The sequence below is a fragment of the Vombatus ursinus genome, unplaced genomic scaffold (genome assembly GCF_900497805.2).
Source record: "Vombatus ursinus unplaced genomic scaffold, bare-nosed wombat genome assembly UNPS02014817.1, whole genome shotgun sequence".
Taxonomy (NCBI): Eukaryota; Metazoa; Chordata; class Mammalia; order Diprotodontia; family Vombatidae; genus Vombatus; species Vombatus ursinus.
In genome coordinates, this window is record NW_020954595.1 from 12,143,371 (window position 1) to 12,159,012 (window position 15,642).

Genomic DNA, 15,642 nt, shown 5'->3' on the forward strand with positions numbered 1-15,642 from the left:
CCGTCACCCTACCCCCGCCCCACGTTTGTTGTCTGTTCGGGGATCTGGCACTAGCCTCCCTCCCCAAGCCCGAGGCTTAGGGTCGGCAAGGAGCAGGAGAATAAAAAGCTGTAAGTAGAAGCCTCGCAGCAGGTCTCCGGGCCCCAAGGGATGCAGAAGCTCTCCAGCCACTTCCCAAGGCCGCCTGGCCAACCCGCGTGCCCTCCACGTCTCACCTGGCACCCCCCCACACCTGAGGCACTACTGAACCTTACCTGTGAGATTGGAGAAGGTGGACAGCAGGTGGCAATAATGACCCAGCAGCTCCCGGAGGGGCAAGTCTATGGAGGCGTCGCCCAGCGGGGTGACCTGGAGGAAGGAGGGGGAGGCGTGTCAGGCATGCAGGCAGGGCCACACGTGCAGCTGTGCCTTGGCCTGGTCAGATCACCCTGCTTGGCCCAGCCTCAGGGTCAGGGTCTGTCCCTGCCTTCCCTCATCCTCCCCCACCCCAATCAACCACCTTCCCCTGGGCCCCACAAGAGGTGGAGCCTACTTGGATCCTTTAGAAGTCCTGGGGGCTCACCAAAGTGGCTGCCGGGTAGAGAGACCAGACAGGGCTCCAGCCCAGGCTGGCTGCTCCCGCCTGACCTCCAGGCCCTGGCCCAGGTCTACTCCCCAGTCCGCCGTCTAGCTTCATGCTTTGATCTTTAGGATCCCTAGGACACAGAGCAAGAAGGAATTCAGGGGCCATTCCCATCACCTCACCCTGGGGAGGCAGAGATTTGGGCCCAGAGGCAGGGATTCTTTGCTCAAGGCCACCCAAAGATGAAAAGGCAGAGCAGGCACTAGATGCCAGGCTCGCCGGGCTTGCTCACTTCCTTGTCCTGTCCACAGCATAAACGATACTTCTAGGATCTCAAATGACCTTCGAGGCCTGGAACCAAAGGAAAGACAACTCCCCCTGGGTTCTGGGTCAGGGGAGAAGAGTGTCCAGTTGTTGGACTTGCTGTGAGTTCTTGTTCTCCAGGCTTGTGGCCACGGAGAATGGGGAGCACCAAGCTTTGTGGCTCGGGTCTTCCTCTGTCCCTGGGCCTCCCCAGTCCCCTCCTCCTCTCCTCCCACTCTCCAGGTCACCTTTCCTGGGGCCTCTCTTTTAATTCTCCTGGTTGTTTGTTCCCTCATCCTGACCCTGCCAAGATGGCAGAGGGGACTTGGAAGTTGTCTATTTAACCCCTCATTTTACAAAGGAGGCAACCGAGGCCCAGAGGCCCATCAGAAATAAGTACCACAAGCAGAATGTGAACCCAGCTCCTCTGATTTCAGGGCCAGGGGGTCTTTCCGCCATGCCGTGCTGGCTCCTGAGCTCAGGCCACGAGAATTCGCATGGCCCAGAGAATCTCTATGAGGCCGGAGGAGGGAGGGGACCGCAGCAGAAGCAGACTGAGGCTGCTGGGGGTGGATTCCCACCCGGGGGGGGCATTTCCTCCCTCATCCTCCTGTGCTTGGTTTGTCCATCCTTTGCAATGGGACAGCAGCTGAGGAGGCTCCTAGGTTCAGCCGTTGAGCTCTGGAAGGCACCAGAGAGGTGACCTAGCCCAACCCCGTCATTCACTGATGAGGAATCAAGACCCAGGAAGTTAAGTGACTTGTCCAAAGTCAATCAGGCAGGAAGTAGCAGAGCCAGAATTCAAACTTGGGTCCTCTGACTAAAGAAGGCAGTCCTTTTTCCACTGTACTAGAGGACAGGATCCAAGACAGAATCTTTTCATAGAAACAGCTGGAAGTGGTCAGAAGACTTGGGTTAGAATCCTGCTTCTAAATGACAAGCTGTGGGACCCTGGGCCTCTCATTGACACCGAGCCTCAGCTTCCTCATCTATAAAATGGGGCTTATACCTATATAACATACTCAACAGGTTTTTTTTTGTTTTTTTGGTGAGGCCCAAGGGCATGTCTACAAAATGCTTTGCAAACCTTTACATTCTCAGGTAGTGAGGCAGCCAGTTTTAGGTTTTCCTTACTGAGAGATGTAGATCATAAAGGCAAGGATAGGAGCCAGGATGATGGAGGGAGAACAACTGTGACTTCTTTACTGAACTTTTGTATTTTTCCACTTCCTTCACACGCTGATCAACTAGGAGTCAGACAGCAAATCCTGTCAGTGAAAGCGAACACACCGATGGGGGCTCAAAAGCTATGGTCTTAATGGGTTTGACCCACAGAGGGCCCCGAACCTGGGGGGTTTGTACATGAGAGAGGAGAGGAAAGCAGGGAGAGTGTGGGAATGATGGCACATTAGAGCACCTACAAGATACCCTAGAAATGGCCCGTCTGTGATGAGGACACACACACACACACACACACACACACGTGCACACACACAATGCACTTGTGCACACACACTCACATGCACATACACACACATGCACACCACATACTCATATATAAACACATATACACACGCATGGGCACCGTAGAAGCCTCCCTGGGTCTTCCTGGGGAGGTGACACTGGATTCGGTCACACTTCAGAGGAGGAGACAGATAAGAGGACTCCCTGGGAAGAGAGAATGCAGAGCCTGACTGCCCCAGGAGCCCCTCCCTGCCCTTCCAGGCCCCGCTGGCCGCAGGTTCATCCGGGAAGGCCTGGCTCAGGCACTCTTCTAAATTTAGCCCCTGCTCTAAGCCGCAGAGGTTTACTGGCTCCTGCCCTACGAGGCAGACGGAGGGAGGGAGTGATGAGGACAGAACAAGGCTCCCTCTCCTCCTGGACCCTCCCTGCCTGGTCAAGGTTGACCAAGGTCCCTGGCCGGAGAGGAAGCCAGACCTGGCCTGTTCAGGGTCTTTATTTTGTGTGGAGCAGTTTTCTTTCATTTACCTGACATTTCCTGAGTGTCCCCCACCCTCCACACACACACACACACACACACACACACAGAGATACACAAACACACACAGAGACACACACTCAGACACACAGACACACACATACACTCACAGACACACACAGACAGACACACTGACATACACAGACACCCCTCCCCAGTGCCCTGCTCTGGGCTTAGCTCCAGGTCACTGGAGGAGGAAAACAAGCCACCATAGGCCCAGCTTGGCACCTAGTTGGAAGAATTGTTTGTGTGACCTTGGACAAGTCACTTCCCCTCCGTGGGCCTCAGTTTCCTCATCTGTAACTTGCAGAGGCGGGTTACAATGGCCTCTGAGTTCCTTTCCATCTCTAGATCTGAGATCTCATGACCAGTCAGAGTAGGGAGAGGGGGGGCTAGGGGTGGAGGGCTTCCTGGAGGAGGCAGATAAGACCAGCCTAGGAGGAGGGAGGATCCGGGCAGGGGCTGGGGAGCAGAGTGGGACTTTTGGGCATCAAGGACAGCATAAATCAAAGAGTGGGAGGAGGGAACCTGGGAGGACAGGAGATGGGGGGGAGGGGTGGAAGAAACCAGGGATTAATAACAATAAACACGGATGACATCACATAACAGGCTGTCACAGGGAAGAAGGATAAGCCCAGCTCATCTGGGCCCCAGGGGTCAGAATGAGGAGCTGTAGGGGGAAGGTGGAGGGAGCAAATGAAAACTGGAGTCAGGGGAGACTTCCTGATGGTCAGAGCCTCGGGGGGTGGGGACCCCAGCTTGGGGGCTTCCAAGCAGAGGCCAGGTGGGCTCTGAGTCCTCTGTGACTGGGGGTGAGTGGTAAGGGAGGGATGGGGTGAGTCAGGGAGGGCTTCCTGGAAGAGGTGAGGGTTGAGAATAAGCTTCAATGAGCAGGCAAAGACCATGGTGGTAGTAGGGGCAACGCTGAGGTTGTACCTTCTGCTCAGTGGAGGCTCTTGGCCTCAGAACCATAGGAGAAAGCCCAGAAGTACTGGGACTCAGCAATATGCAAAAGCAGAGATTGTCAGCCCTCTTTTCTCCTCCAGCCCAGGTGCTGTGATGATTGCTAGGCCTCGAAGTGGCCTGCGCCTGGAGTCAGAAAGACCTGTGTTCAAATCCAGCCTCAGAAATTTACTAGCTGTGTGACTCTGGGAACATCACTTAACTTGTCTGTAAAAGGTCCTGTCTCATAGGGCTGAAGTGATTTAATGTCATAAGGTGCTTAGCACAGGGCCTCCTATACAGTAGGTGCTTAATAAGTGTTCCCTCCCCTCCCCTGTGAGGACAGAGATGGAGACCAGACAAGGGCAGAGCAGCTGAGCAGGCGTGCGTTCCACTATTCCCAGGCCAAGAAGGAGGAGTAACTGCTACCTCTCCCCTTAGAGTGTAAGCCTCTTGAGGGCAGGAACCAAGTGTTTGCCTTTCTCTGCATCCCCAGCACTTAGCACATTTCTTGACACACAGGAAGTGCGTAGCCAGCACTGACGGACTGTCTGTCTGTCTGTCTCATCTCCCCCTGACAGGGTTACTCTGCTGGGGACCCTGCAATGTGCCTGGGGTGGGGAATGGCAGCAGAGAAGAGCTGGAGGGAGGCAGCGTTGCCACTCTCCACTCTTCCCACCCCCTGTCCCCCGCAGCCCAGCCTCTCTACCTCTAAGGGAGGGCTTTGTCTATTCTTGTCAATCACCTACTGGCCCATTGGGAAGTCCAAGCCCACCATCTATGGAAATGCAAAACAGAGTCAAGTGAGAGGTCTATGGAACACCCGGCAGAATTTAAAGCACCCCATCATCATTATGATTTTCTATTAAGGCTGGACGGTTGCCTTCAGGAAACAGCTCACCTCTTTGAATGAATCCCAACTCATCCCAGCAACAAAGGACTCCCTAACATTCTACTGGAGCACCTGCTGAGTCCTGGAGTGATAACAACGAAGATGCCGGGGGCATGGTGGACTCCAACAGAGAAGGACCAGGAAAGAAAACTGGGAGAAATGACGCTGGCCGGGAAATATAGGGCTGAAATGGATGGGCAGCTTCCCACCAACAAACTGATGGCATGGGATATATGAGATGACAGAGAAGCATGGGAGGACTGAGGTGAACAGAGGCAGGGCTGGGAAAAAGTAACCACAGCATCCACAGCAGGAGATGAGAACAGTGCAGACACTTAACCTCGAGGGGGAAGGACTTTGTGTGAGAAGGACGTGGGACCCAAGTTAACGAACCCATTGACAAAATAACTTGATGACCGGATTTCACTACAATCCCCCCAGAGACGGTTGTCCATTCTGCCACAGCCCCCTCTGCTGAGGGGAGCTCAGCTCCCTGGGGCCCCTCCCCAAAAGGCCTCCCCCTTTAGGGACAGTTTGGGCTCCTGTGTATTTTATTTTATACATTTAAAAGCGTGATTCTGAGAGGGGGGCTTTGCCTGGCCACCTGACCACCGTCCTTGACACACACACAAGATTGAACAGCCTTTGTCCTCACCCAACCCATACATGGAAGGAACCCCCTCCGTTAGCTGATAAGTAAGTGGCGGCCCAGTCTCCCTTGGAGATGCTGAGTGAGGGGGGCTCGTCCCTTCTCAGGGCAGCTATTTCCATGTGTGCACAGCTCTAACTGTCAGGACGGTCTCCTGAACCCAGGCCTCAATGGACCTCTTTGTGTTTCCCCCATTGGGGCCAAGCAGAGAGGCCAACCCCTCCTCCACGTGACCCCTGAACCTTTCTTTACCAGGCTGTCGGCTGTTGCCCCTGAATCATGCAATCTGAGAGAAGCGGGGCACTAAGAAACTTTTCTGGTGAAACACATTTGCTTTCCTTTCCCTGCAGAGGTTCTGGTCTTTTCCTGGGCAGGTTGGTGACATAGTCATCTCAGCGCCTGCCACACAACAGGGGGGCTCAGGGCTCTTGTTAAGTGAATGAACTGGCCTTGTTCTGGAAGTTCCACAGCATGAGTTCACCTGAGCCTCATAGCACTCCTTGGATGGAGTGAGGCAGGGGCCGATCCAATGACATGGAGACAACAGTGGCCGGGGCTGGGGGGACCCACTTGGGGGCTGTTATGCCAGAAGTCCTCGCTCCAGTCTCAGTTGGCTTCAATGGTCCCTTCTGTCCCCCAGTCCTCAGTGCCCATCCCCCTCCTCTGTCTAAAGGCAAAGTCACACAATTGATTTGATGATTCTGTGTACTCTTGACTCAGACTGTTCAGTGAGCCCCATAAAGCTATCCTCAACACTAGCACAATGCCTGACACATAGCAGGTGCTTGATAAATGTTCATTGACTGACCCAAAGCTTCTTCTCTCTACATTTCCCCACTGTGTTGCCCAACACAAGGCTGGCCATTTGGGGAAGCTGGGGAGGTGCTCAGAGAAGACTTAGGACTGATTGTTGAGTGAGGGAAATAGCTTTCAGCTGGCTCGGGATTGGAGCGCCCCTGCTCAGAGGCAGGGCTCCATGGCCTCCCTCAGCCCAAGGGTCAGAGCACTCTTCCAGGAGGCTGGATGGGGGTGGTGCTGGAGAAGGGCTTCCTGGTCACTACAATTTGGATCAGCTGCCTCCAATGTCCTTCCCAGCCAACTCTGATTCTGCCCTTGTCCGTGTGATTCTGTGGCTGAGCAGTCTAGGAAGTACTGTGGGAAGGGGGATATCAGCCTTGGTGCTGGGATTAACAATGATGAGAGTTCATCACCCCCAGGGCTCACCTGGAAGAATTAATGGGCTCAGAGACCTCTGCTGGTATTTAATGAGCCAAGTCTTTGTGCCGGGGCACGTGGGCGGTGGCCAGGGTAATTGTGGGTCGTCTCTTTCTAATGATTATTGATACATACATGGCTTCTCTGTGTTGTGGATCAAGACCAACCTTGTTTAAGTCAAAGGCCAGAAAAAGAAATCAGGAAACCCAAAGCATCAGGCAGCGCACTCCCATATGACCAGGATGGTCTCTCCTCTCAACACTGGGGAATGGGGTAAGGAAGAAGGCCGCGAGCTCTTCTTTCCATATGGCGCATCTGAGCTGCCTGCAGCCAGGGGAGATGTCCTGCAGGCAGCTGGTGATGTGAGACTCGCAGTCAGAAGGGAGGGCAGGGCTGGTCTAGAGATCTGGGAATCATTGATCCAGAGATGGGAATGGGGCCCCTGGCAGCCAATGAGCTCACCAAGGGAGAGAGAGTAGAGGGAGAAGAGAAGAGGGCCCAGAACAGGATGTTTGAGGAAGGATTCGGAGGAGTTCTTGAGAGGCTCGTGGCAAGGGTGACCACGCTGAAGAGACCTCCAAATCTCAGGTCCCCCTCGTAAACCATCTGAGGGAGGTGAGGATGTCTAACCCGGAGAAGGAAAGTCTCAAGGGGACATGACAGCATCTGGAATGCTGCCATGTGGAGGAAGCATGAGGACCAGGGTAATGGGGTGAATGCTGTGAAGAGGTAGGTTGAGGCTTGATATTGGGGGGAACAACCAAAAACATCCTGCCCTTTAGAGCTGAATTGGGCCCCCTCGGGAGGAGGAGGCTGGTTTTCCTCCTTGAAAATCCCCAAGCGGAGGCTAGACAGCCACTTGTCAAGAATGCTCATGGGATTTTTGGTCAGGCACACACAGGGCCAGCTAGCTGCTTTGGGCCCTCCCAACTCAGAAATGCTGTGTTTGAATCTATTTAAGGTCAGAGTGTTTCAATGAATTTTTACCACTGTCTTCCCTGCCTCAGTTTGTCACACCCCACTTCAAGCAGCTCTGAGGATCCAACCTCCTGAAGTCTTCTTAGAGACTAATAGAAGAAAGGGAAAGAACTTGCCCCAGTCCTGCAAGACATACCAAACTCTTTGTCTACATACAAAGTTAACACATTCCTTCTAGTTCATCTGTTTGTGTGTTCTCCCTGACCTCCATCCATCCATCTATCCACCTATGCACCTATCCATCTATCTATCCTTCCATCCATCCATTCACCTATCTGTCCATCTGTCCCTCCCTCTATATATCATCTATCCCTCCCTCAATACATCCATCTATCTGCCTATGTACCCATCCATCCATCCCTCCTTCCATATATCCATCTATCTGCCTATGTACCCATCCATTCATCCATCCATCCATCCATCCATCCATCCATCCATCCATCCATCCATCCATCCATCTATCTGCCTATGCACCTATCCATCCATCCATCCATCCATCTATCTGCCTATGCACCTATCCATCCATCCATCCATCCATCTGCCTATGTATCCATCCATCCATCCATCCATCCATCCATCCATCCATCCATCCATCCACCTATCCATGGATCTGGAAGAGACCTCCTGAGATCAAAGGGTGCTAGATCCAGAACCAGGAGGTACCTCAGGAATCACCAAGGCCAACTTTCTCATTTTACAGATGAGGGAATTGAGACCCTGAGAGGATTTGGATTTGCCCACATGGTTGGTAATCACCAGAGGTAGGATCTGAACTCAGGTCTTCATCCAGATGCTGAGCAGGCTGCTTCCCCTCTCTGGGCCTCTGATCCTTATGTGTAAAGTAAGGGCCCTGGAGGAGGTGACCTTTACATTTCCGTTCTAAATCTATAATCCCAGCCCGGCTGACCCAAGCCTGCTCTTCCATTGAATGGAGCCAGGCTGAGAACTGGGGCCACCTGATGCTTCAGGCAGGGCCTGGGCCCCCATCCCTGCTGTCTTCCTGAGAAGAAATGTGCTTAGCACCAAGCTTCTGCTCACAAGAACACAACGCATTTCAAAGGAGAGTGTCTGGGTGAGAAATATTGATGCTGTAAATGGAGCAGCTGACATTGTGCCCCTCCCCAACTCCTAGCCCCATGGGAACTCTCCAGCAACCGGAGACGTCCTGGGAAAGGGCCGAACCTCCAAGCACCTTGTGAGTGCTCCTGGTGACACTTTATTCATACAAAGCACTCCTGAGCCTGCTACTGATCCCATTTGAGCCGTGGGCTCAGCTCCAGGCGCCACATTTCCAGAAGGATATGGATTGGGGAACGTCAACTAGAAGGAGTCAACAGTCTGGAGAAGGGCCTGGGATCTAGGCCCAGTGAGGGTGAGAGGAGGGAGCTGGAGAAGTCCCCTTAGCTTGGAGAAGGAACTCAACCTGAGAGCTGAGTTCAGGTATCTTGAGGTTGGTCATGTGGAGCAAGGGCACGGGGAAGCTGTGGAGAGCGATTCAGGCTCAGTGCCAGGAAGAGTTTCCTAGCATGACAGATGCCACAAATTGGGCTGATGGGTGGGGGCTCCCCCTCCCCAGGGATCTCTGAGAAGAGGCTGGATGAGTCTAGAAGATTGTCGCTCAGCCAAGAGTTGGATTAGAAGTCATCTTGGTCCCTTACAGTTCTGATGGTCTGGGATTCCCTTCAACCAACACTGCCATAACACCTCCCTCCCCCATTGTGTGGTGGGAAGCTCAGGGCTCTTTTACAGGTGAGCAAACTTAGGCCCAGGGAGGTGAGGTTAACTCCCCTCCCACACACACCCCTCATGCCCTGGGCTCTGTCCCCTTTCCAATATATCTGCCATGATGCATTTCCTTTGTCTTTCCAGTTAATGGCCTGTTTCCTCCTTCCACTGAGAGGCCACATTGACCCTCAAACCTTTTTGGTATAGACAGAAGCTCAGAAGTGACCTCTCCATAGATTTCTACTTTTGTCTCCATGGCGCTGCTGGCATGCATGCCAATTTCCCCCTCCCCCATACACATACACTGCTGGGGGTGCAGGATGGGGTGTCTGGGGACATGTCAGGAAAACAAGGACCCATGAAACGCTTGTCTATAAGTACAGAGGGGACCAGGCCTAGAAGGGTCCTGAGAAATCCCTTCCCCATCCCCCTTCCTAATTTTACAAAGGAGGAAACTGATCCCCAGAGAGAGACTTGTCCAAGCTCGAACAATACCAGGACTCAGACCCAAGTCTTCTAAGTCAATCTCACCCATGCTTGGCAAACATAGGGCTTCAAAATTCTTCCCTACTTCCTTTATCTTGGCCTCAGTACCGGAGACAGCTTAGCATAGTAGAGAAAGCACAAAAAATCTGGGGTCAAATTCCATCTCTGTGATCCTTACTAGCTCTATTAACCGAACTTTTCTAGGACTCAGCCTTCTCATCTCTAAAATGGGGGCAGTGATAGTTACGCTATCCACATTACAGGACCACTTTGCAAACCTTAGGACACCCTTGTTCTGGGAGTAGAGTCCAGCCAAGCTTCTCTGAAGAGAAGAGGGAAATATCCATGAACTTGCAGCTGGTACAAGCCCTCCTGACTGGTGCCTCAACAAAGAGAATGGCCTTGGAACTGACTCCTCCAGGCAGCCTTCTGGGATTAACACACCATTCAATCAGGAAGATAACAGTGTGGTCTTCATGAAGTGCCGGGTTGGACTTGACCCCCCTCCCTTGGCATCCTGTCCCAATGTCCCCTGATCCCTTGTTCCCTTCATTCCATGACCTCATTCCAGAATTTAAAACCCTTGCCAGTCTACCTCCAGTGCACCTTTCCAGACTCAATTCTCCCTCTGTGTTTCCAAACTGACCTCCCACCTGGTCTCTGAATTCCACATATCTCCTCTCACCTCCATGCCTTTGCATAGGCTGACCTCACAGCCAGAATACCCTCCCTTTTCACCTCCATCTCTTAAAATCCTTATTCTTGCTGAGTTGTTCAGTTGCATTTGACTCTCTGTGACCCCATTTGGGGGTTTCTTGGCAAAGATTCTGCAGGAGTTTGCCATTTCCTTCTCCAGCTCATTTGACAGATGAAGAAATTGAGGCAACCAGGGTGAAGTGACTAGCCCAGGGTCACACAGCTAGTGAGTGTCTGAGGCCAGGGTCAGGTCATCCTGAATTAAAGGCTGGCACTCCATCCACTGTACCACCTAGCTGCCCCTTAAAATCCTTAATTTCCTTCAAGTATCTGTTGAGGTGCCATGTCTTATGGGAAGCCTTCCATCATGGAGTTGGAGAATACCAAAATGTTAGAGTTGGAAAGGACGTGGGCAACCACCTCATCTAACCTGTACCTAAACAAGGACCCTCCCCCAACGCACTGGGCGAGTAGCCACCCAGCCTTGCTCCAAGACCACGGAGGGCAATTCAGTTTGCTGCAAGTCAACTGAAGGCAGGGATCCTGTGGAATAAAGCACTGAGGTGGGGGGAGATGCCTTCAAGAGGCTCCCGAAGGGACTTCTGTTCTTTGCCTTCCCCTCCTTCTCATCTGAAACATGGGATCATAACTTTGGAACCGGCAGATGTCTGAGGCTTCCTTGTCCATCTCCTCTTTTTAGGGTTGAAGAAACTGAGACCCAGTGAAGTGACTTGTATTTACCAGGTATACAGGCATTGGCTTGAGTGGCAGAGGCTGGATTTGAATCTAGTTCCTCAGACTTCAAATCCTTTGGACTTTTTATTTAATTGTACTATGCTGCATAGGAGAGTGAAAGAAAGAAAGAGAGAAAGGAAGGAAGGGAGGAAGGAAGGAAGGAAGGAAGGAGGCAAGGAAGGAAACAAACCTCAGGGTTGAAAAATCCTGAGGAGGCCTCAGACACAAGCTATCCTCTGAAATGACTCTGTATAGGGTTCAGTTTAATACTTAGAGATTAAGCAGGTAAAAGGATTTTCTAATCCAAAGTCAAATAGAGGTTCAGGATGAAGTCTATGTCCCTTGAGAGCATGAAGAGGGTGAAAAGACAGACAATAATGCCTGCAGACACTACACCTCCAATGAGGGAGAGCCCACTACTTTCCCAGGAAGCCCATTCCACTTTTAGACTGCTCTCTGTGTTCAGTCATTCCTGATGTTTAGTTATGTCTGCCTCCCTGCAGCTTTCCCCTTCCCCCAGTCGCTCCTGGTTCTGCCCTCTGGGCAGATAAACAACACAAGTCTGACCCTTCTTCCTCACCACAATCCTGCAGACACTTAACGTCAGCTACTATTATGCCACCAGTTCCTTCAGACAGTTTTGATAGGTCAGAACTCAAAGCGCTTCTCCATCCCCATTGCCCTTGTCTGGTCACTCTGCATCTTATCAATGTACTTCCTAGACTGTGGTCCCCAGAATTGAATCAAACACTCCCCATGAGGTGCAACGAGGGCAAAGTTCAGTGGTGTGATCCCCTCTCTATTCTCTAACCTGAAGTTTGGCCCTCTTAATGCAGCCCAAGACCACACTAGCTTCTTTGGCAGTTACATCCCACTGCTGACACCCACTGAGTCCACTAGAACTCCCGGGTCTTTTTCAGGTCAATTCTTTCCCAACTTGTACTTGGGAAGTTGATTACTTGGATCCAAACATAAGACTTTACATTGATCACTGTTAAATGTCACCTTATCAGATTCAGCCTAATCTCGATTGCCCTGTCCAGATCTTTTGGGAGTCAAACTGTCATCCCTCCTGGCTTCTATCATCTGCACCCTTAGCAGATTCCAACTCTGCTTTTATCCAAAAATGTTCAGCAGAACAAAACTAAGCTCAGCATGGAGTCTAAGGCCCTCCAATGGAGACCTCCTGCATATCCCCCACTTATCTATTGCTGCACGATTGTTCCTCAAATTCTCCCACACTTACTCATCCATCTAAATGTTGGGTCCTCCTTGAAGGCTGCACTTGTTTTGGATTTTTTTCTTTCTATCTTGATGTCAGATCCCCTCACTCAGTGACTGACACACAGGAGAGGCTGCGTCTAATAGGGATTGAGTCCAATCTGTCCAATCCAATTGAGTCAAACAATATGATTCCATCTTCCTTAACTCTCCTAAAGGAGCTGTTTCTGTTCGTCCTACAACAGCATCTGGGCTCCCAGATCAGGCTCCTTCTCCAGATCTGCCTTTCTAGCTGTATGATAACACAGCCTAGTCCAGCAGAGAGGTGCCCTCAAAGCCAGAAAGGACCAGGAGGCAGGCTCTAGTCTTGCCTCTCACACTTCTGACCAGGAGACCCTGAAGAAGTCACTTCATTTTTGACTGCTCTAGGGGCAACTGAGACTCTATGTTGCCAAGCAGGTGCTGACTTGCACTAGTGAAGGGACTCCCTTACTTGGGAGTTCTCTGTGGGCAGGAAACCACAGGTCCGGTCCCTCTCCCTCTGATGTCACAGACTGTCCCTATGTTCCTTCTAAATAGAAGAGGGAGACACGGTTTTCAGAAGAAAAGAAAAACTACTTAACTCAAACGTCTCTTTAGTCTAAATCTATGCACCTGCGTCCTCACCTCTCCCAGGTGGTGCTGAAGGCCCTGGCCCATGAGAGCAGGCGCAGCGCGGAGCCTGGAACCTGGAGCTTTGTTTGGGGGTCTGAGGGTGTCAGGAGGGTGCGAGGAATGGGAAGAGCCCAGGTGCTGTGAGGATTGGAGGGGGAGAGGGAAGGCAGCTCCCAGCGTCCTGAGAGCGGCACGTTCTCCCAGAAAAGGAGAGAACCTTTTGGGGCATCTCAAAATCCTGAGGGAGGGCTGCCAGGAGAGCTCCAGGACCCGCCTCACAGCGCTCTGAGATCGCCTTGCCACCCCATATGCCCTTCCTCGCTGCCGCAACCCCTCGCCTCAGCTCCACAGCGCTCTGAGATCCCTAGTCCGCATGTACTCCTCCCTTCGGGCCTCCCCCGGCCCTCCCCCTCCCCCTCCTCGCGCAGGTCCCCCTCCCCCGGCCGCGCGGGTCCCCCTCCTCCGGCCGCACTCCCACTTTTCCCGGCCTCCGTCGCAATCGTTCGCATTGCCCTCGGAGATGCCCGAACTCTTCTGTTCCCTTTCCTCCGGGACGCACCGCTCTCGCTCTCTGACATCTCTAGCTTGGTGGTGCTCAGTGCCTCTCCCGGGGACCCACATTGCGCTGAGAGCCCAGCTCACATTCCCTTTCTCTGAGCTGCGTTGAGCTCTGAGAAACCCAGCACGGCTGGCCTGTTCCTCAACCCAGGCCGGTCAGTCTCACTGCGCTCTGAGATCTCCCGCCAGCTCCCTCCGGGCACTTACTTGGGGCAGCAGCAGACGCAGTGCCAGGGGCTTCAGGATCAAGACCCAGAGGGCAGAATGGAAACTCGGCCGGGGGGCCTCCGGTGCCCTGGCCTTAGCCATGACTCCGTGCGCCTGGGCCCCGGCGGGAGCCGGTCCCCTTCCCCCTCTCCTCGAGCCCTGCCCCGCCCCGAGATCCCCCCCATCCCCTCTGAGGAGACTGGACCCATGCGGGGGATGGGCGTGTCCAGGGAGTGCCCCCCCACCCCAGCCGCCGGGCTGGCAGAAACAAGGGCAGCGTCCCCCACACCCCTTCTGCCTCATCCTGGAGCCAGTTATTTATAGCCGGAGCCTGGCCTGGCTCTGGCTCTGGCCCTGGACATGCCAACCCAGCCCGCCCTCCTGCCGCCAGGACCCTGCCTGTGCCACCCCCAGTCCCATTCTGCCTTCCCCTCCGCGGGCCTTTGGGGAGCACGGCCCCAGCCCAAGGGCACGGGGGACGGCAGCTCTGGGTCACTCTGGGACAGCAGGTAGTGGTTCTTCTGGGGCCAGGTCTGGGTGCGTATTCAGTGGACCCTGACTTTATTGAGGGCCCCAACCTTGGGCTGGGTGGGTGGGGGGGTTGCTGCTTCCAGGGAGTGGAGAGGGACAGGATACAGACGCTACTAACAGTGATAACCAAAATAATGGTGACCCACAAATAACTTCCATCGGCAGTGAGACAGCCTAGGTCAGTTAGACTGAAAAAGCCATAAAGGGGAGTGGGGAGGAGGGAATTCAGGGAAGGCTTCCAGGAGGGAACATTTCAGCTGGGCCTAAAGCAGTGGGTGGGATTTCACTAGTCAGAGATGGGAAGAAGGCAGTCTGATGATGGGCAATGGGGGAAGCAAAGGCAGGGAGGTAGGAAAGTACACGTCTTTTTCAACGGCCAGCGGTGAAATGCCAATGAAGGGGAGTGTTGAAAAGAGAAGGCGCTAGTTTGTCGAGGGCTTTGAATGCCAGGTTAAATGTTGTGGGTCCAGACTGGGGAGCCAGTGAAGGCTCTGAAGCAGAAGTAACCACAAGAGCCTGGCAGGAGGAAGCTCTGGGGGGCCGCCTGCACAGTGTGGCCCCGAGCAAGCAGAGGCGGGGCCCGGAGACCGGGGCGGGGGCGCTATGGGCTGAAAGTGGCGCTGGAGCGCGGCGCTCAGTGGGCGCCCAGGTGGGGGTCAGGTCCACGGGGCAGCCGGAGTCACAACAGGTTTAAAACGGTGAGCACTGCGGGTGCCTGGCTGTGGACCTTGAGGGTGCGGCCCCTGATGCGGATAGAGGAGAGGAGAGGAGGAGGGGAGGAGGCAGGAGGGGAGGAGAGGAAGAGGGGAGGAGGGGGGGGGGGGGGGAGGGGAGGAGGGGAAGAGGGGGGGAGGCAGGAGGGGAGGGAGGGTAGAGGGGGAAAAGAGGAGGAGACAAAGGGGAATATCTGGGAGAAAGAGATTTAATCTCATTTTGTTCACATTGATTTTGAGGCATCGCTTTGAGAAGTGGGAATGCGGGGAACGAAAGAGACAAGAGACAGAAATCTTAGGAGACTTGTATACTGGGGACAGAATTGAAACTACAGGAAGGGAATGAGAGGGGGAAGGGATGGCGAGAGAGAGACAAAAAGAGAAAGACAGAGTCAGAGAAAGAGACGGGGGGAGAGAGAGGGAGAGACAGGGAGAGACAGAGAGAGAGGGGGAGAGAGGGAGAGAGAGAGACAAAAAGAGAAAGACAGAGTGAGAGAGAGACAGAGACAGAGAAAGAGACAGAGACAGAGAGAGAGGGAGAGAAAGAGAGAGAGGGAGGGAGAGAGAGAGAGGGAG

At 53.4% G+C, this 15,642-nt stretch overlaps 1 protein-coding gene across 1 annotated transcript in view; it reads right to left on the reverse strand.

Moving 5' to 3' along the window:
- CRHR2 (corticotropin releasing hormone receptor 2) overlaps positions 1 to 13,924 on the reverse strand; it is a 97,753-nt gene extending 83,829 nt beyond the window's left edge. The window contains exons 1-2 of the mRNA XM_027835885.1: positions 13,823 to 13,924; positions 255 to 348 (exon numbers count right to left, since the gene is read on the reverse strand). Of these exons, the coding sequence (XP_027691686.1) occupies positions 255 to 348; positions 13,823 to 13,924 (196 nt within the window). The remainder of the gene's footprint in view (positions 1 to 254; positions 349 to 13,822) is intronic.
- Positions 13,925 to 15,642: the final 1,718 nt, after the last annotated feature.